The sequence below is a fragment of the Panulirus ornatus genome, chromosome 14, assembly GCF_036320965.1.
Source record: "Panulirus ornatus isolate Po-2019 chromosome 14, ASM3632096v1, whole genome shotgun sequence".
Taxonomy (NCBI): domain Eukaryota; kingdom Metazoa; phylum Arthropoda; class Malacostraca; order Decapoda; family Palinuridae; genus Panulirus; species Panulirus ornatus.
Window position 1 is genome coordinate 52,144,112 of NC_092237.1, and position 20,845 is coordinate 52,164,956.

Genomic DNA, 20,845 nt, shown 5'->3' on the forward strand with positions numbered 1-20,845 from the left:
TCGCCGTCTAAGCTGGTGCGGTGAGTGCGCACGGCGGCGACCCGTGTGGTAAAACGGTGTCTCGTGAGGTGTCCGGACGTGACTGAGGCGCGCGTTGCGCATACGCATACCAGCAGGACTGACTGCACGCATACACTGTTGTTAATGCATAGGCTTATGCATGTACCGTCATTAGGGTTGATTTTGATTTAAAGACATATACCGTCATTAGGGTTGATTTTGATTTATAGACGAATGTAAATGGAACTATGGAAATACATATATACATAGATTCATATATACGGGTTAGACCACAGGGCAAGAATTGTGGTGGGTGCATGTCATTTTGGGATGAGCAAAGGACAGAGGAAAAATAAGAGTTTATTGTCGTTGGATTGGATGTTGCATCTCAGATACAAGGGGTCATTTAATGTACTAAATCCGTCAGAGTTTGTAATGGTGGAGAGATGGGTGGTGTCCAGAGTGCAGGACAAAGAAAGCGTAACTCGTACATTCCTGGGAAATGTAGTTTCAGTTGGGTATATGCCTAGTGGAGTGTATTTCAGATTGGTCTGTAAGGACGGCTCTTAATTGCTTGTCGCTCGTCGACGCATTACGGTTCGTAAATGTTTTATCAGAGTTCTTGTTTTCTGTGGGAGAGGGACTCTGTGAGTATGGGTGTATATAAGTAACTGTAAGTACCCTAGTAAGTGAGCAGGGTTTTGAGGAAAAGAGAAACTATGAAAGTTAAGACAATATATATACCCTAAGATATGATATTAGATTCTTAGTCTTATCTTAATGAGGAGAATCAAGTTCTTCAGCAAGAAGTAGAAGTTTGTGAAATTTCTCTGGTTCTTGGGCAACTGAGCAGCGAGTTTTTCATGGAACCCGAGGAGTAAGAATGAATTAACTGTATAACTTTGTTAATTTTTAGATACAAATACATTAAGGAAATACATCTTCAGACAATTCTTTTTATGTACTACATATAGACTTATTCATTTTGTGATTTTTTTTGTTTTTGTTTTCTTTTTCACTTCATCACATCTGAATAACAAGTTTTTACGATTCACTGTTACTTCGGGACAGGCGCTTGTGACGAGCGAAAGCTGGGCTCATCGATTTACGACGCTGTAAATGATTAGAGTAACTTCTCTTAATTACGAAATTCGAAAAGTGATTTCGTAATATTCCGGTCTCAGGCAACACCTCCAGAAGCCATCCTCAGTACCCGGCGAGAGGCGCTAACTTGTTAAAGACATTAGTATATGTGGTATTCAGGAAGCACATTAACTGTCTGTCTGCAGTACATAAAAGCATTCCTTGCTAAGTTTTCGTACGTAATCTTGTGTAAGAATAGGTGTCAGATCTCTGTCATGTACTACGTCATCATGACAGTCGAGTTCAAGAACAATATAGAATCCGATTCCTTGTTTATCCGAAGGAAGGTATCTAAAGTAGATTTCGAATGTATCAGGTGATTTATTGTCAAGGTAACGTTTTATAACCTTATGTTTACGAGTCACACCCACTGTGCGTGGACCACAATAACAGACATTTAACGCTAAAATAACATCATAGGAAAGGTCAGTATTGACCACTGGGGAAAGGTGGGTAAGGTTATCATGGGTTCTCTTGATTATTGATCAGGTAACTCATCTTTGTGTCATTTAATCTCACATTTTCCATCATGTTTAGCGTCCAACCGAGAGTCACATTACTTATCAAATAGAGGCAATAGTTAATGTGTTGCAGAAACTGTAAACCAACATAGTTCGTAATATACGTACGTTTTGGCAAGAGTTATGCAATGCCAGGACGGTTCACTTGGGGCCTCCGAAGCTTCGAAGCCGCGCTCCGCACTGGAGCACATAAAATGGAATCTCTTTGGGAAGTGGAGGTCTTAGACATGCCTGTACTCTTCTCCGTCCGACGATGATAAGATCGCCCGGGTCGATGGTGACTTGTTGCTTGCCGTGTTAATACCTTACAGGCGAAGTCAGGGAACTGCCTTACTCTCTCTCTCTCTCTCTCTCTCTCTCTCTCTCTATATATATATATATATATATATATATATATATATATATATATATATATATATATATATATTCTTTTTTTTTCAAACTATTCGCCATTTCCCGCATTAGCGAGGTAGCGCTAAGAACAGAGGACTGGGCCTTTTTCGGAATATCCTCACCTGGCCCCCTCTGTTCCTTCTTTTGGAAAATTATATATATATAATTTTTTGTTCTATATGTGTGTTTGTGTATGTATGTATGTATGTATAAGGCAATGCAGCTGTGAAGGAATATTGTTTAAAGAACCCCGGATGAGAGGATTAATGGAAGGGACGGAACCCGATGCTCTCATGTTCATTCGAGAGAGAGAGAGAGAGAGAGAGAGAGAGAGAGAGAGAGAGAGAGAGAGAGAGAGAGAGTACTTACCTACGACGTGATTGTGCCAGGAGGAAGGACTTGCACGTAATCGCTTACCGATGGGAAATCTACAGTTCTAGATAACGAGTTATGTGAGTTACGTGTAGTCACGGGGGGTTATGTGTGACGTGGAGAGATCTGCGCATGTGTGGGCTGAATGCCAGCGGTTTATGTGTGGTTGGGGCGGGCTGAAAGAGAGAGAGAGACAGAGAAGAGAACTTGACAGGCACTGAAAAGCTGTGGCGCAGCTGAGCCGCCGCCACTAATCCTCCCTGGCGGTAGTAGCACCTCCCATGGTCAGTGGCCACCTGCCACTTAATTCACACATTCCATCATCCTACTACCACTAGGGAGAGAGAGAGAGAGAGAGAGAGAGAGAGAGAGAGAGAGAGAGAGAGAGAGAGAGAGTTGCGTGCTCATCTCTGTTTTGGAAATGCACCGCCAGGTGAAGCAGTTCTCCCCCTGCCACCTTTGCTCCAGCGATTACAAAATGCCTCTTAAATTCCTACTTCTGGGCGCAACTTTCACCCTGGGGGTCGTCGGGTGTTTTGTGCAGCCAGGCCGCGCCCTCTGTCACGAATACACACACACACACACACACACACACACACACACACACACACCTCGTGTGCCGCTGTGGCAGGCCTGTCGACCATAGGTACTTCTGTGTTCTGTGCCTGAGTCCACATTCTTGGTGGAACATGTCGATTTATTAGACTGAAGGGAAAGTTTTATTCGCATTTGATGGAGTGGCTGTTGAAGACACTGGGAAGGATTGTGTTGGAGTGCCCTCAGGGGCGCGCGGCGTGAGGGAGAGAAATGGTAGGGCGAAGAGTTAGGCTGGAGGAGGAGGGTAGTTGGTTTCGAAGCTTCGTCTGGTAGGATGCTCTTCTCCAGGGGCGTCGCGAGGGAGGGTGAGCCGAGCGATGATGACTCGGCTTAGTCCAGACCGGTTGTTACGAGCTAATGACCAGTTCCTATTGTATATATATATATATATATATATATATATATATATATATATATATATATATATATATATATATATATATATTTATATATGAGCGATGCCGGACTCTGCCTGCTAGTGGTAACACTGCAAATGAGAAGTTACTTTCGGTGAAGCTACGTCATCGCCAGCAGGAGTCCCATACCGTTTCGCTCCAAAGGAGTCCAGCCAGCACTTCCCTGCCTGTGTGTGTGTGTGTGGAGTGCATTCTTAAGGCTATAGGATCCCCTTAAAAGGGGTCCTGGAGTTACATGACACTAAGAGTGATGATGATGATGATGATAATGATAATAATAGTAATAACAATAATGAAAATGGTGATAATAATGATGATAATGATGACAATGACAATATTAATGATGATAGTAATAATTATGATTCCGGTATGAGAGAGAGAGAGAGAGAGAGAGAGAGAGAGAGAGAGAGAGAGAGAGAGAGAGAGAGAGAGAGAGAGAGAGAGACTAAGGAATTATGGCACGGTGTTCATTACCTCCCCTACCGGTCTTCCTTGAGCCACTTCCCCGGCCTCTTGCTGCACCCTCGTGGATATATGCCACACCCGCCTGGAAACATGCCACACCCGCCTGGAAACATGCCACACACCCCTGGAAACGTGCCACACCCGCCTGAAAACCAGCCACACACCCATGGAAACCCGCCACACCTGCCTGGAAACTTGCCACACCCGCCTGGAAACATGCCACACACCCCTGGAAACATGCCATACCCGCCTGGAAACATGCCACACCCGCCTGGAAACATGCCATACCCGCCTGGAAACATGCCATACCCGCCTGGAAACATGCCATACCCGCCTGGAAACATGCCATACCCGCCTGGAAACATGCCACACCCGCCTGGAAACATGCCACACCCGCCTGGAAACATGCCACACACCCCTGGAAACATGCCATACCCGCCTGGAAACATGCCATACCCGCCTGGAAACATGCCACACCCGCCTGGAAACATGCCACACCCGCCTGGAAACATGCCACACCCGCCTGGAAACATGCCATACCCGCCTGGAAACATGCCATACCCGCCTGGAAACATGCCACACCCGCCTGAAAACTTGCCACACACCCTTGGAAACCAGCCACACCCGCCTGGAAACGTGCCACACCCGCCTAGAAACCAGCCACACACCCATGGAAACCAGCCACACCCGCCTGGAAACCAGCCACACCCGCCTGGAAACATGCCATACCCGCCTGGAAACATGCCTTACCCGCCTGGAAACATGCCACACCCGCCTGGAAACGTGCCACACCCGCCTGGAAACATGCCATACCCGCCTGGAAACATGCCATACCCGCCTGGAAACTTTGTCACACCCACTCGGAAACTTGCCATACGTATCTGGAATCTTGCCCCATCCGCCTGGAATCTTTCTATATCTACTTGGAAACTTACCATGACAGCTGGGCACTTTCTGTGGCTATATGGAAACATGCCAAGCTCCTTAGAACTTTGGCGACGTCCGCAGAGAATCTTGCTCACATCAGCATGAAGGTCCGTCCATATTTCCATGGATACTAACCCACAAACCTCTAGAAACATACCCACATACCCTCTGGAAACGTACACACACGCCCTTGCAAAAACACCCCCATACCCTCTGGAAACGTGCACTCACGCCCCTGCAAAAACACCCACATACCCTCTGGAAACGTACACACACGCCCTTGCAAAAACACCCACATACCCTCTGGAAACGTGCACTCACGCCCCTGCAAAAACACCCACATACCATCTAGAAACATACTCACACGCCCCTAGAAACATACCCACAAACCACTTGGAAAGTAACCCACAAACCCCATGGAAATTTCCTCACGCGCCTGTGGAAAACAAAGCCACTCACTCCTGGAAACTTAACCCACACCTTATTAGACACAAGCTCACCCGTCTGGAAACTTACCCACACCCAGCATGGAAATGTGGCCACGACTTTCCCACGCCTGCCCGACAACCTTGGCAACAGCTTCTCAGTTCCCTCCACGACTGACCATTACTTGCCAGAGGTCACTGCTTCAAGACATCTGTCTAAACCGGAACTCGGCTTCTTGAGTTCGACGATGCGACTCTTCAGTATGATAGCATGGCTTTTAATCTGACTCCTAAAGGTCCAAATCAAAGGCCAGGTCATCATACACAACGGCCATAAGTCGTGCCATCGTGCAAAAAGGGTCTTGTTGTCGTTCTTAAGGGGTTAAACAGTATGTAGAACGTTTCTCTCTTTTTTTTTTTTGCAATATTTGGTCCAGTTGGTGTTTCTGTGAAGCCTGCCATATATATATATATATATATATATATATATATATATATATATATATATATATATATATATATATATATATATATTTTTTTTTTTTTTTTTTTTTTTTTTTTCAAACTATTCGCCATTTCCCGCGTTAGCGAGGTAGCGTTAAGAACAGAGGACTGGGCCTTTTTTGGAATATCCTCACCTGGCCCCCTCTGTTCCTTCTTTCGGAAAATTAAAAAAAAAAAAAAAAAATATATATATATATATATATATATATATATATATATATATATATATATATATATATATATATATATATATATATGTAATTTGTTTTAGGTTATGTCGTACGTGTGTATGATCTTAATGTAACTTAGATATGTCTTGTGAGTCTTTTGATGTTTCACATCCGTCTTTTATATTCTTGTCTAAATTTCTGGTAAACTTCTCGACGTTTGGTTACTCTCGCAAGCTTTTGGAGTCATGTTTTCGTTCAGTGTGTGTGTTAGTGAAGTGACTTTTATATCTTCCAGTGATCTTAAGGGTCGATTTGTTGACTAACCTCTTTTATGAGAGGCATTATGCACTCCACCTTACCTCTTTTATATAATCAAGTTCCTGAATCGTATATTATTAATCTCTTCACGTCAGGAACTGTGAGATGGAGACAAGAAACCTTTGAATAAGACTGGTGAGACGAGAAACGACTAGAAAAGACTGGTGAAACCAGATGCATCAAACAAAGAAAACATTAAGTGATGAAGCGCAGACAAGGATCTAAGAAAGAACAAACATTGAGACAAACAACAGGTCGATTAGAATCACTAGTTTAATGGAAGCAGTGAGACAGGAGGCAACGAGACATGAGACTTTCATACAAAAAAGACGTGAGACAAGTGAAAAAAGTTGCGGTGAATCAGGAGACAGAAAAAAAAAAAAAAGAAGCTGTCAGTTGAACAGAAACTTAACAGATTGTGGAACGAAAGGTTATGAGACAAGGAACATTGGGAATAGGAACTTTGAGGATAGAGATAATGGAAGAAAGGGAAGTGAGACAAGAGATGGCGAGACTGGACACCGTAACGACGGGCAAACTCAGCTCAAGACCTCCTGACCCACTGAGAGAGAAACCGCCGCTTCTAAATAATATGGCCCACATCTGCGCACATCGCGCGTGCGCAGTGACAGACCAAAAAGGGCGATCTTTCTCTGAAGATACATGGATAGTGAGCACTTCCTCATGATATTGGTGTTGGCTGTCATTCCCAGGGACAGACCAGCGCCACAGGTATGCATACATGATAGCGCGACTCGATGACAAGACCGCTGTGTCTGCTTATGTTATCATGTCCAATGATATCAGGCTCCCAGAAGCTGACCTTCTTGCCTGGGACGGAGGGAATGGGTGGAGTCGCGTCTTGCCTCTCGCTTAGGCTGGAGAGACGGGTGGAGTAGGGTCCTCCCTTATTGCTTGGGGTGGAGAGAGGGGTGGAGACGCGTTCTCCCTAGTTCTTGGGATAGAGCAATGGGTAGACTCGCGTCTTACCTCTTGTTTACGATGGATGGAGAAATGCTTCGAATCTCGCCCTGCTTCAGAGTGTAGCTTAACTGTATTCCCTCCTTCTCTTGATATACCTTGAAATTATCGTCAGACCTTGACTACTTTTGTTTGGAGTTAACGGACATTATCAGAACAGGACTCGTGATCTACCTCAGAAGAAAAGAGCTGCAATTAGACTGTGGTTGGCGGATGGGATGGCATTTATTGCGCTCATCGGGATGGTTTACTTTCTCACGGAGTCTTTGTGTGCGCTGTGCGGTATGGAAATCTTCAGTAAACATGAGAATGATAGGAAAATGGGAACTATTTTAGAAAAGTGTTGAAGTGAGCAACACAGACGGAGTAAGTGGGATGAGGAGAGTCTGTTGTGAAATGATTGTGACACTTGCCTATTAGATATGGTCAGGTCATCATGGGAGTGTGGCCAGGCTACACTTTTAGCTCGTTGGCCTCGACCATACGACCCTTGAACACGACTCTTAATTGATCACGTTAGCAAGACCCTTGAGGCACGACGTAACGACCCCTTGGGCCTGATGGCCTAATCTTTCAACTTGACCCTCAGGGGTTGGATGAAAAGTTAGTTCATCATACCCAAAGGTCGTAATGTCATGCCAAAGGGGTTTAGCGTGCGTCGTGTGAATATGGCTTGGCACTCGCTGTCAAGGACGTGCCCTTTGATTCCACAGTCCCTCACTGGCAGAAGTTCGGGCGTGAAATATCACCTGCTTTTGAGGTCATATGTCGTCCCTGCAAAAGGGCACTTGCATTCCGTGTTGCTAAGGCTCAGTGTGTCGACATGGGAGGCGCCTGACACGAAGCCGCTCACTTACGAACGTCTGAGGAAAATGACACTTGACACCGGTGGTGAAGCGTTGAGGAATCCTCCTCACACTGAATTCCTTTCAATACAGTCGACGTAGATTTTCCACTCTGACATCCAACAGGACTTGAATGTTTCATTGGCACGTGAGATGAGGAGAAACTGAACCTGTGGTGACGTTTGTTGGTTACTGCCAACCTGCTGTCGGCCAACACACACACACACACACACACACACACACACACACACACACACACACACACACACGCCAGCCCCGCCAACACACACAGTGTTCGCGTTAGATCCACCAGGTGTTTGTATGGCGCGGGTCTGTGGTCACACTTCCTACCCCCAGGCCTCACCAACCCACTCCAGAGAGTAAGGTCTACCAGCCAGCGAACGCTTATGAAAAGAAATGATCAAAAAGTAATACTGTGTCTACTAATTTCCTGCATGGCTGCTGGAGGCAGGTGTGTGTGTGTGTGTGTGTGTGTGTGTGTGTGTGTGTGTGGCTGGATCTCTCTCATCTTTATCTGTTCGTCCAAGGCCGCAAAGCCGCGGCCGCTCCCTCCATCTGAACCCAACTACACTCGCCGCGCCCGCCGGGCTGGTCCACGACCACCACAGTACTAGCATGTGTTGAAATCTGATGATCTACGGTGTTGCGGGAGATTGTGGAGAGATCGAGACTCGTGTCGGAGGCACACACGCAACACCACCATATGGTCCAGGAAGGTGTTGCGGGGGTCTTGTTGTCTTCCTGGAATACAAGTTTGACTTGCTTTTATGCCTCTGCTCTCCAGGATCCTTCGTCTTACTGACTTCCCCCTCTCGCCAGCAGCAGATCCTATGGTCGTGTGTAGCAGAAGCAGCAGCTGGTGGATGGTCCTGGAGAGCGTAGGGCGTCCAGGAACCACGAGTAGTTGGTCTTGTGAAAACTTACCAGATACTTTCTGCTCAGTGGTGACCAGGTGGTGGCTGTCGGTCAGTACCTGCAGGTACCGCCAGGTGGTGGCTGCTGGTCTGTACCTGCAGATACCGCCAGGTGGTGGCTGCTGGTCTGTACCTGCAGGTGCCGCCAGGTGGTGGCTGCTGGTCTGTACCTGCAGATACCGCCAGGTGGTGGCTGCTGGTCTGTACCTGTAGGTACCGCCAGGTGGTGGCTGCTGGTCTGTACCTGCAGGTACCGCCAGGTGGTGGCTGCTGGTCTGTACCTGCAGGTACCGCCAGGTGGTGGCTGCTGGTCTGTACCTGCACGTACCGCCAGGTGGTGGCTGCCGGTCTGTACCTGCAGGTACCGCCAGGTGGTGGCTGTTGGACAGTACCTGCAGGTACCACGTCAGTTAATGGTGCTCATCAGGAACCTCCAGGTACCTTCAGGTGTGGCTACTGGTCGGTATCTGCTGGTACCTTGTTAGGTGGTGATGGTAGCGATCAGTACCTGGGGGTCCCACGTCGGGTGGTGGTACCAGTCACACTACCTGCAGGTATTACCAGGCTAAGATCTCCCCTCCACCCTTGTCAGCGCGGAACCAGTGGATATCATTTTATGATACTTAAGACTGCTAAGTTTTTGGTCCATTACTTGCAAAGTATTAGGTAGTTTTTGGCAAAGTACTAGTTAGGTATTGTGTGTGTGTGTGTGTGTGTGTGTGTGTCAGGTGGTGGGCGGGCGTGACTCATGACTGCCCGGCCTTGGATACACAGGGTGAGAGGCCGCCAGGGAGAGAATAAAGAGGAGAGAGGGAGTTCTGGTAAGAGACTGGGAGGGAGGAGAGTGCGAGCTGGTGGTGGCAGACTGGGAGGGAGAATTAGTTTTGGAGATGAATAAACAAAAAAATAACAAAAAAAAAAAACAAGTAAGATTAGGAGCTGTTCAGGGACGGGGGCTGGAAGACGGGGATAGAATGGGAGGAGAAGAGAGAGAGAGAGAGAGAGAGAGAGAGAGAGAGACCCACCACCAGCACATGGTGGGCCCTTTGTTGCCACAGAAACCTTCTGTACCAGCTGGTAGGCCTTGTCATCTCCAAAAGGGTTCCTCGCGCCTGGCACTTCGAAGCCTAACCTGGACACCCCCAGAAGGATGACCTGAACACATGGAACTATATGACCTTGACACACGGAAGTGTGACCTGGACCCGGCCACCCACGGATCGCTGGAGGTCATAGCTCTTCCGCCTTAGAGAAAATTGCGCATCTCGGTCTTTTTATACTTCACGTCGAGGTTCTGGCGTTTTATTTAGACGAGGAGGAACGTCAGAGTCGAACTCCTGTCTGATCTGATCGAAGTCTGGGGCCGTATCAGAGGTTCTTATTGCATCCTGTCCACATGAGTCCCACCAAATTGCTGTGTATATTGTCTTGCGAGAGTTGAGGACCTGGTTAGTCTGGGACAAGAGGCACGTTGAGCAGATCTGGAGTCACTGCATAAACGAGCATTCCAGTATGTTAATCCCAACCTGATCCTAAAATCTGTCCTCCAGGAGTCGCTACCCTCACACATCCTGTTGTACCCCCGCACCACACTGTACACGCCACACCACACTGTACTCGCCACACCACACTGTACACGCCACACCACACTATACACGCCACACCACACTGTACACGCCACACCACACTGTACACGCCACACCACACTGTACTCGCCACACCAGAGTGTACTCGCCATACCACACTGTACACGCCACACCACACTGTTCACGCCACACCACTCTGTACTCGCCACACCACACTGTTCACGCCACACCACTCTGTACTCGCCACACCACACTATTCCCGCCACACCACTCTGTACACACCACACCGTTCTGTACACGCCACTCCACTCTGTGCTCGCCGCACCACGCTCTACACACCACACCACTCTGTACTCGCCACACCACACTGTACACGCCACACCACACTGTACTCGCCACACCACTCTGTACACGCCACACCACACTGTACTCACCACACCACACTGTACTCACCACAACACACTGTACTCGCCACACCACACTGTACACGCCACTCCACACTGTACACGCCACTCCACACTGTACACGCCACGCCACACTGTACTCACCACACCACAATGTACTCGTCACGCACACTGTACTCGCCACACTACCTACTGTATCAACGACACCACCTTCTGTACCCTCACACCACGTCCTGTACTCGACACACTACGTATTGTACCTACCATATCACTGTATACATCACACCACCTACTGTACCCACCACACCACCAAACGTACCTACCCCACCACCCTACTGCTGTACCCACCACACCACCTTCTATACCCCTCACCCCACATACTGTACCTTCCTCCCAGTACCATCTAAATCATAAGAATATCGCTAGGTTGGACGTCTTGTAAAGAGACGGTATGGTCATGTAGAGCGCATGCCAGATGGCAAGTTGCCCAGGAAGGTACACACGAGTACAACTGAAGGACAAGAGGTCAATCCTTGGGTATAGGGAGAAACGAGAAGGTTAATGATAGCTGGAGTTGCTACTACTGCAGGTGAAGACACCAGAGGGAATGACATGCGATCGAGTGCTGTGGGGCCGCCTTGTGTGTGTGTGTGTGTGTGTGAGGGGTGAGGTGGTGTGAATGGAGACGCTGGTCTCACCCGACCGATCAACTTAACTCGCAGATTTGACACGGTAAGAAGCGACTTAACATGTACGCGGTGGCCCGTTTCTGTGTAACACATTGGTGTGAGGACGTGTGTGATTGTACTAGGAGAGTTTGTGGCACCTTGTCCACGCCAGGGGATTGAGAAGGGAGTGAACCAGATGGGTAGATGATAGTAGTTAGGAGCCTCAGTAGTAACAACATTCCAAGTGGGCGGTGGAGGCGGGAGATGAACTTAACTGACACGGTATTGGCTACGACCTGAATACAAATCCACCTTATCTTCACGAAATCATTTTCGTCAGTGTTTCGAGCGAGTCAGAGGCCGTTTTTTTTTCATCCCGTGTTCCTTGTCTGTTTCATCCTCCCGGCAAGATGGAGCAAGGAACGCAAGACTTTCATTTCTATGCTTAGTAAGATATCCACTGAAGATAAGGATATCTATAGGTGTACCCCAGCCACCAACACACGAGAGATATCCTAGACAGCTTAACCCTCAGTTCTTCTTAAGAGATCTGCAGATGGTCGTCTGCTATTCTCCTGAGCATAGGTATAGTGAAGAAAGGATTCCTCGAGTCTGGGAGAGAGAGAGGGAGAGATGGTATAATGAAGATGATAACAGAGCCAAGGAAGATATCATATCATTATTCGGTCCCGCTATCTTAAAACTCCAGTTGGAGGAGGGAGGGAGTGAGGGCCGTACAGTGAGGATGTGATGTGTGGGGGGGGGGGTCAGCGAGTGAATGAGAGAGAGAGAGAGAGAGAGAGAGAGAGAGAGAGAGAGAGAGAGAGAGAGAGAGAGAGAGAGAGAGAGAGAGAGAGAGAGAGAGGATACAGAGAAAATGGACAGGCAAACAGACAGAGAAAACGAGAAACCGCAGGACGTGCAGACTTTATAAAAAAAAGTGTTTGCCATGAAGTAATTTTCATCATACCGTTATGATATTTTTTTTCTCTGTTCTTCCCAGCATTTTGGTACTGTTATATGAATCAGCAAGACCGAATGGCGCGCGGTGTGTGTGTGTGTGTGTGTGTGTGTGTGTGTGTGTGTGTGTGTGTGTGTGTGTGTGTGGTTACCTTCCGGTGTCGTCTGGGTCATGGGGTCCCTGGAGGTCACCAGGGGGTCATTGTGTCTACCCGTTACTTGGGCTGATGGGTGATTCTCTCTCTCTCTCTCTCTCTCTCTCTCTCTCTCTCTCTCTCTCTCTCTCTCTCTCTCTCTCTCTCTCTCTCTCTCTCATCTAACTGTCAGGAGGCGTCAGCAGTGGAGGCACATCGGGCGTGGCCACCAGGTGCGTCCTCCTCAGCTGACGAGGGCGCGCATACACCACGCAACCCACGCACTCAAACCTCTGGGGGCCGGGGGCCGCGCCCCTTGCACCAAGCACAAGCAGAGCAAATTCTGCGTCTCATTCTCTAAAGCACGAGACTCAAAGCACGTCTATATGACCCTTGAGCTCGATGGTACAACCATAGAAGTATGATGGCCTGACTTTTGACCTTACCCTTAAGGGTCGTGGAGAAAGGGTTGACGAAATTAGCCTTAGTTCCCTTTTCTCTGCTTGTGTGTGTGTGTGTGTTTGTGTGTGTGTGTGTGTGTGTGAGTGTGTGTGTGTGTGTGTGTGTGTGTGTGTGTGTGTGTGTGTGTATGTGTGTGTGTGTGTGTGTGTGTGTGTGTGTGTGTGTGTGTGTGTGTGTGTGTGTGTGTGAGTGTGTGTGTGTGTGTGTGTGTGTGTGTGTGTGTGTGTGTATGTGTGAGTGTGTGTGTGTGTGTGTGTGTGTGTGTGTGTGTGTGTGTGTGTATGTGTGAGTGTGTGTGTGTGTGTGTGTGTGTGTGTGTGTGTGTGTGTGTGTGTGTGTGTGTGTGTGTGTGTGTGTGTGTGTGTGTGTGTGTGTGTGTGTGTGTGTGTGTTGTGTGAGTGTGTGTGTGTGTGTGTGTGTGTGTGAGTGTGTGTGTGTGTGAGTGTGTGTGTGTGTGTGTGTGTGTGTGTGTGTGTGTGTGTGTGTGTGTGTGTGTGTGTGTGTGTGTGTGTGTGTGTGTGTGTGTGAGTGTGTGTGTGTGTGTGTGTGTGTGTATGTGTGAGTGTGTGTGTGTGTGTGTGAGTGTGTGTGTGTGTGAGTGTGTGTGTGTGTGTGTGTGTGTGTGTGTGTGTGTGTGTGAGTGTGTGTGTGTGTGTGTGTGTGTGTGTGTGTGTGTGTGTGTGTGTGTGTGTGTGTGTGTTTTGAAGGTGGACTTTGTGTTTGCTTCTCCAGTTCCTCTTGTTCTCAGTTCCAGACGCACTAGGTGATTCGTTCCAGTTCTTATTAAAACTATTTTTCTTTTTTTTCTGCACCGAAAAACCTCAGTGGAAAGGAGCTTTTTTTTTTTTAGACATGTTTTGATTTACAAGAAATAGTATGAAATACATCTTATTTACATTCTCTCTCTCTCTCTCTCTCTCTCTCTCTCTCTCTCTCTCTCTCTCTCTCTCTCTCTCTCTCTCTCTCTCTCTCTCTCTCTCTCTCTCTTGTATCATTTTTATGCTATGATATTAATGGTGAAGTCTTATGAACAATGACTGAGCATTACATGAACATGTACTGTTCCATGTCTTGAACACGTTGTGTACTGATGTTTTGAACTTGAACACGTCTGGTATTGATCCATGTCTTGAACATGTTTTGTACTGATGGTTTGAACTTGAACACGTCTAGTATTGATCCATGTCTTGAACATGTTTTGTACTGATGGTTTGAACTTGAACACGTCTAGTATTGATCCATGTCTTGAACATGTTTTGTACTGATGTTTTGAACTTGAACACGTCTGGTATTGATCCATGTCTTGAACACGTTGTGTACTGATGTTTTGAACTTGAACACGTCTGGTATTGATCCATGTCTTGAACATGTTTTGTACTGATGTTTTGAACTTGAACACGTCTGGTATTGATCCATGTCTTGAACACGTTGTGTACTGATGTTTTGAACTTGAACACGTCTGGTATTGATCCATGTCTTGAACATGTTTTGTACTGATGTTTTGAACTTGAACACGTCTAGTATTGATCCATGTCTTGAACATGTTTTGTACTGATGTTTTGAACTTGAACACGTCTGGTATTGATCCATGTCTTGAACACGTTGTGTACTGATGTTTTGAACTTGAACACGTCTGGTATTGATCCATGTCTTGAACATGTTTTGTACTGATGTTTTGAACTTGAACACGTCTTGTATTGATCCATGTCTTGAACATGTTTTGTACTAATGTTTTGAACTTGAACACGTCTGGTATTGATCCATGTCTTGAACACGTTGTGTACTGATGTTTTGAACTTGAACACGTCTGGTATTGATCCATGTCTTGAACATGTTTTGTACTGATGTTTTGAACTTGAACACGTCTAGTATTGATCCATGTCTTGAACATGTTTTGTACTGATGTTTTGAACTTGAACACGTCTGGTATTGATCCATGTCTTGAACATGTTTTGTAATGATGTTTTGAACTTGAACACGTCTGGTATTGATCCATGTCTTGAACACGTTTTGTACTAATGTTTTGAACTTGAACACGTTTGGTATTGATCAATGTCTTGAACACGTTTTGTACTAATGTTATGAACTTGAACGAGTCTGGTATTGATCCATGTCTTGAACACGTTTTGTACTGACCCATGCCTCTTTTTTTTTTTTCTCCTCAGAACAATGACGCGACCCAGATGCCCCGGCCTGACCCCACCACTATTGCTGTTGCTGGTGACCTCACTTCTACTTACAGGTCAGGAATATAACCTTTGTGTCCCGATGATACGTTATATAATTCCGGGTCATTACGCCCTTGTACCCAGACGATGTATTCACTGGTCCCAGGTCTGACTACATATGTGTCCTGATAGTACAGGCTTGTCCTGGTTCATTATACATATGTCCCAGGTCAGCACACTCTCGTCCCAGCCCAGTACACATACGTTCCAGGTCACACGACAGCAGGCACACGTCCCCCAGCGCCCTTAGGACTAACTCGTTCCATATCTGTGGACGTTGCTGACGTTTCCATCATCCTACGTCAGTAGACATGCCTGACGCCTCCATCATCCTACGTCAGTAGACATGCCTGACGCCTGCATCATCCTACGTCAGTAGACATGCCTGACGCCTCCATCATCGTACGTCAGTAGACATGCCTGACGCCTCCATCATCGTACGTCAGTAGACATACCTGACGCCTCCATCATCCTACGTCAGTAGACATGCCTGACGCCTCCATCATCCCACGTCAGTAGACATGCCTGACGCCTCCATCATCCTACGTCAGTAAACATGCCTGACGCCTCCATCGTCCTCCGTCAGTAAACATTCCTTACCTCTCCGGCCTCCCCGGCTGACCACCGGAGTCAGGAGGTACGACTGACCCACATTAACATTCCCATCATCAGTAGCAGGGGCTTAGCGTGGTGCCTCGCCCCCAGCACAACGGCTGGCATAACTGCTGGACCGGTCCGTATAGCCTCCCTTGTCGTGTCTCTGGCATACAGTGTTGTGTATAGCATCAATAGCAATATCACAAAGCCTCTCCTCCCGTGTCAGATGAGTGTAGCTTACTCTTCTAGCGTTTAACACAGCGTCTCATGTCATGGAGGAACTGTCTAATGTGAAGTTTAACACAGCGTATCATGTAACGGTAATTTTATCCAAGGTGGAGTTTAATACAGTATTTAGTATAGCGGTAGAAGAGTTTAGTGTGGCATAAACAGCGTTTAATCGGACGTCAAGTGTAGTATCTCTATGTCGTTTATCTTAGCAGTGAGAGTCTATTTAATCCCAAGAAACACGAAACTACGGCCGGCAAGTGGGTCATGTGGGGTATATTCTGAAAAGACTATAAGATCGAACATGTCATGTGCAGATTAACCTCCAACATCAAACTGATCGCTAGATCCATCATGATATTTGGCGTTCTTTTTTCCAACACTTCCAATTGTCTAAGTACAAAAGCTGTGCACTTTGGCTGCGCTTAACATTATATATCTTATTTAACTTTTGAAGGGGAGTGTGACACAGCTTCACTTCTTTCTTATATCTGTATATTTTTTTCCAAATCATCTTCTAACGCAATGCCTAACAAACACCTGGAATCTAACTCAGTATTTTCCATACACTAGTATTTAACACAGCAGAAAGCATCGTCATGATTTTAGCCTCAAAAAGATTATGTCTCTTGCATCTAAGACTTTAATGTTCAAGAGGACAATTTGGCGCCTCATCCTTCGCCAAGATTGTCGGAAGCTAACAACTTGGCTCCATATTCTTAGCCTAAATTACCAGAGACGACAACTTGGCTCCTTAACGTAAGATATCAGAAACGAAACGTTGGCTCCTCTTTTCAAAACAAGAAGTCTTTCGTGGTGATAAGGCACCAGGCTCTTCGAAGCCTCCACCACAGCGTTTTCGAGGCAGCTGGAGTCTCTGCAGGCCCCAGCGGCGTCCAGGTTATGTCTGAAATGTCACTTGGCGTTGCCCGCCGGAACATTCCATCTGACAGGGTTATGAGGAGCGTCCGTCATCCAGTACGGTGTAGGCAGCCTGGCCCAGCAACTCGGTGCTCGCTATATTGAGGTCAGCGGTGCCTCACAACCACCTCCTTCCTCGACGGCCACCACCGCACATTGGCCTCCCACCACCACATAATGGCCTTCACCACCACATCCACACACTGGCCTCCACTACCACCAAACACTAGCCTCTGCCACCACACACTGGCCTCCACCACCACTTACTGGCCTCCACCACCACACACTGGTCTCCCACCACCACATACTGGCCTTCACCACCACATCCATACACTGGCCTCCACCGCCACCACCAAACACTAGCCTCTGCCACCACACACTGGCCTCCACCACCACCATCACTTACTGGCCTCCACCACCACACACTGGTCTCCCACCACAACATACCGGTCTTCACCACCACAACCACACACTGGCCTCCACCACATACTGGCCTCCAACACCACACACTGGCCTCCGTTACCACCAACACACTGGCCTTCACCACCACAACCACACACTGGCCTCGAGCACCACCATGGTGTTGCGACAGTGGTATTTCTGGTGATATCTTACTGGTATTTCTGGTAATGCATTTGGTATTTCTTATACAGATATGTATGGTACTGTACTAAATGGTATTTTCTTTTTTCCTTGTGTATTTTGTCGTCTTGATTCTGGTTCTGGTTTTCTGTTGCAGCAGATAATTATATAAGACAGTGATACTGGTCATTCTCGTTTTCTCTCTCTCGTAATATCTCTGATGTGACAACACTAGTAACTGTGATGTGGTACTGGGCATACACACTCCAGGTGATGGAAGAGTTGGTATCTTTCGTGTACTTTAGGAGTAGCATTTCCACCGAGGCATTGGTGTCTCCGTTAATGTAATGCTGTAATTTCCGATATTGCAGTGCCGATACTTCCGTAGTTGCTGTGCTGGGAATTCAGTTTTCAGTAGCGATGTTGATTTTGGTGCAGAGGTACATGGCGTTCCTGGTGCTCGTTACTTGTAAACTTAATGTTACTGAAGTTACTTGTCTTGTCATGGTTGGGGGCTCTCACGTGTGTATTTTTGGACTGTATGAAACATTTGTTCACGACTCGTCACGCCAACTGCTTTCTTTCTGTCTTTGTGTGATGCCATGAGGGTCTTGGTCGCTGAGGGGGTGGAGGGGTCGGTCACCTTGCCCAAAGGTTGTGTTAGCCTTTTGAGTCCGGCAAAGACACCTTTGAGCATGATGGGAAGACCAAGGGGTCTTACCGTCGTGCTCAAGGGTCGTACCGTCGTGCTCAAGGGTCTTACCGTCGTGCTCAAGGGTCATACCGTCGTGCCCAAGGGTCATACCGTCGTGCTCAAGGGTCGGTAGTCGTGCTCAAGGGTCATACCGTTGTGCCCAAGGGTCATACCGTCGTGCTCAAGGGTCGTACCGTCGTGCTCAAGGGTCATACCGTCGTGCTCAAGGGTCATACCGTCGTGCTCAAGGGTCATACCGTCGTGCTCAAGGGTCATACCGTCGTGCTCAAGGGTCATACCGTCGTGCTCAAGGGTCATACCGTCGTGCTCAAGGGTCATACCGTCGTGCCCAAGGGTCATACCGTCGTGCTCAAGGCGTTAAAAGTAGATCGAAAATCATGAGAGATGCGGAGAATGTGAGGTGAGCTGCAGGATGAACCTCACCGTAAGAGAGGACGGTCGGTCCTCACCGTGTGGTAAGAATGTGCTGAGAAATATGTTGTTTGCACCGAACATCTCACGATCAATGTCTATCAAATGACGGTTACCTTTTTGAGGTAAGAAAATTGAGTATCCGTTCAGAGTGTACACTTACGAACAGGAAGTGTAAGACGGTGTGAGCTTAAGCCATGGCTTGCTGTGGAAAGCATTGCTTCCCCTGGTGTATCTAACAATGGGTTTCACAACAACCAAGAGCGATGTTAAATGTGAAGGGAACCTATCGTAAGTCGGAAATAAAGAACATAATATCACACGTCTCGTAGAAGTGGTTCCTGAGGGCGTAGCGAACCTTTCCATACATTGTGGGAAGTAAATACGGTGACCGGCCCCGTAGCTCAGTGGTCTAGGATGGCCTCTTAAGACAGCAAATTACATCTAACTCTCACGGAAAATTATTCAGGTGACGGACCGACGTACAACAGAGTGAGGTCACCAGTACTACTTTCGAAAGACATGACCGGATTGTATATATTTTTTATTTCAAGGTCGAACGAGTGTGTACGCTTGCGTTCCTCAATACACTGATATGATGAGGCTTACATCAGGTAAATTATTGCCGTGGATGAAGCCTTTTCAGCATAAATATGTTCATACCAACCCTGTTATTTCCCCTATAACCATCACCGCTCCTACGAACCATCCAGAGAGAGAGAGAGAGAGAGAGAGAGAGAGAGACGGTGGAGCTGTTGATGACGCTTTGCCGCTGGTGGCCGCCATGACTGCCTCTCCAGAACAACACTAACTCATGACGTCACCCGCCTGCAGGAAAACGCTGGGAGCTCAGTGACTCACACTCGGCTGACCGTTCCTTTATCTTCACAAGACTCGTATGGGGGATGGACCTACCCAGATACAGTGGGAAGGAAAATGATAATTTTCTCTGTTTTTTGACGTAACTTTTTGCTTGATATTTAGAAGTGTTAACAAATGCATCACGTCGTCTTCATTGTCTGAATCAGTTGGAACTGTAATAAAAACTGTAGAGTAGTAACTTATTCAGAATGTATAAGTTTTTGATGATTTAGAACCAAAAAACATTGATTTATTCAATTTTTCTATTCAATTTTTCTAAAGACGTTGTGCTGTCTGGATGAACCGAATATGAATGGAGATAATAGATAACAGATCCAAACAGAATCGATTAATTGTTAATGTAATCTCGAGTGCCAGTTACTCTCTCTCTCTCTCTCTCTCTCTCTCTCTCTCTCTCTCTCTCTCTCTCTCTCTCTCTCTCTCTCTCTCTCTCTCTATCTATCTATCTATCTATCTATCATTCATTCATATCACTAACCCATCACGTCTTCCCTCCGCACATATGAGCGAAATAAGTATTATTTCTATGGTATGATTTTCCATAGTTTTCTTGAAAAAATATAAGGAAAAAGTAAACACTAGGGGGATGGAGGGATTAGGAAGTGAATAAACTCCTGAACACGTAATAATAGGGGAACAAAAATAGGGAGGTGATGGAAGAGTAGAGATGAAAATGGGTAATGAAATAGGAAGTTGAGGGAAAAGAGGTTATGATAAGAAAAACGCGAAAAGACAGAACTGAGGAAATATTACTATATCAATAATAATGAAGAGAATATAGACTAAGGTAGCTTTTGGGGGTTAAGAAATAAAGACGGGAACTGAGTAACGGGAGGAAGAGTGACTGATGAAAATAGAATTGAAAACTCAAGTATGGAAGGTTGAGAAGAAAACGAAGATAGGAATGACAAGGACCGAGTAGGGTAACACTATCGGAAATTTGCTAGGCTATTCAGACGGGCCTGACCGTTACTTCAAACATGACTAGCGGCCGCTAGTGACGTGCGCGTCCGGCAAAAGACACACTGGATGAGGCAGGCCCTCCGTGGCCTGTG

At 46.8% G+C, this 20,845-nt stretch overlaps 1 protein-coding gene across 1 annotated transcript in view; it reads left to right on the forward strand.

Annotated features, from left to right (window-relative positions):
- Cad87A (cadherin 87A) overlaps positions 1 to 20,845 on the forward strand; it is a 119,508-nt gene that overhangs the window by 6,994 nt on the left and 91,669 nt on the right. The window contains exon 2 of the mRNA XM_071669899.1: positions 15,392 to 15,468. Within this exon, the coding sequence (XP_071526000.1) occupies positions 15,396 to 15,468 (73 nt within the window). The 5' untranslated portion in view covers positions 15,392 to 15,395. The remainder of the gene's footprint in view (positions 1 to 15,391; positions 15,469 to 20,845) is intronic.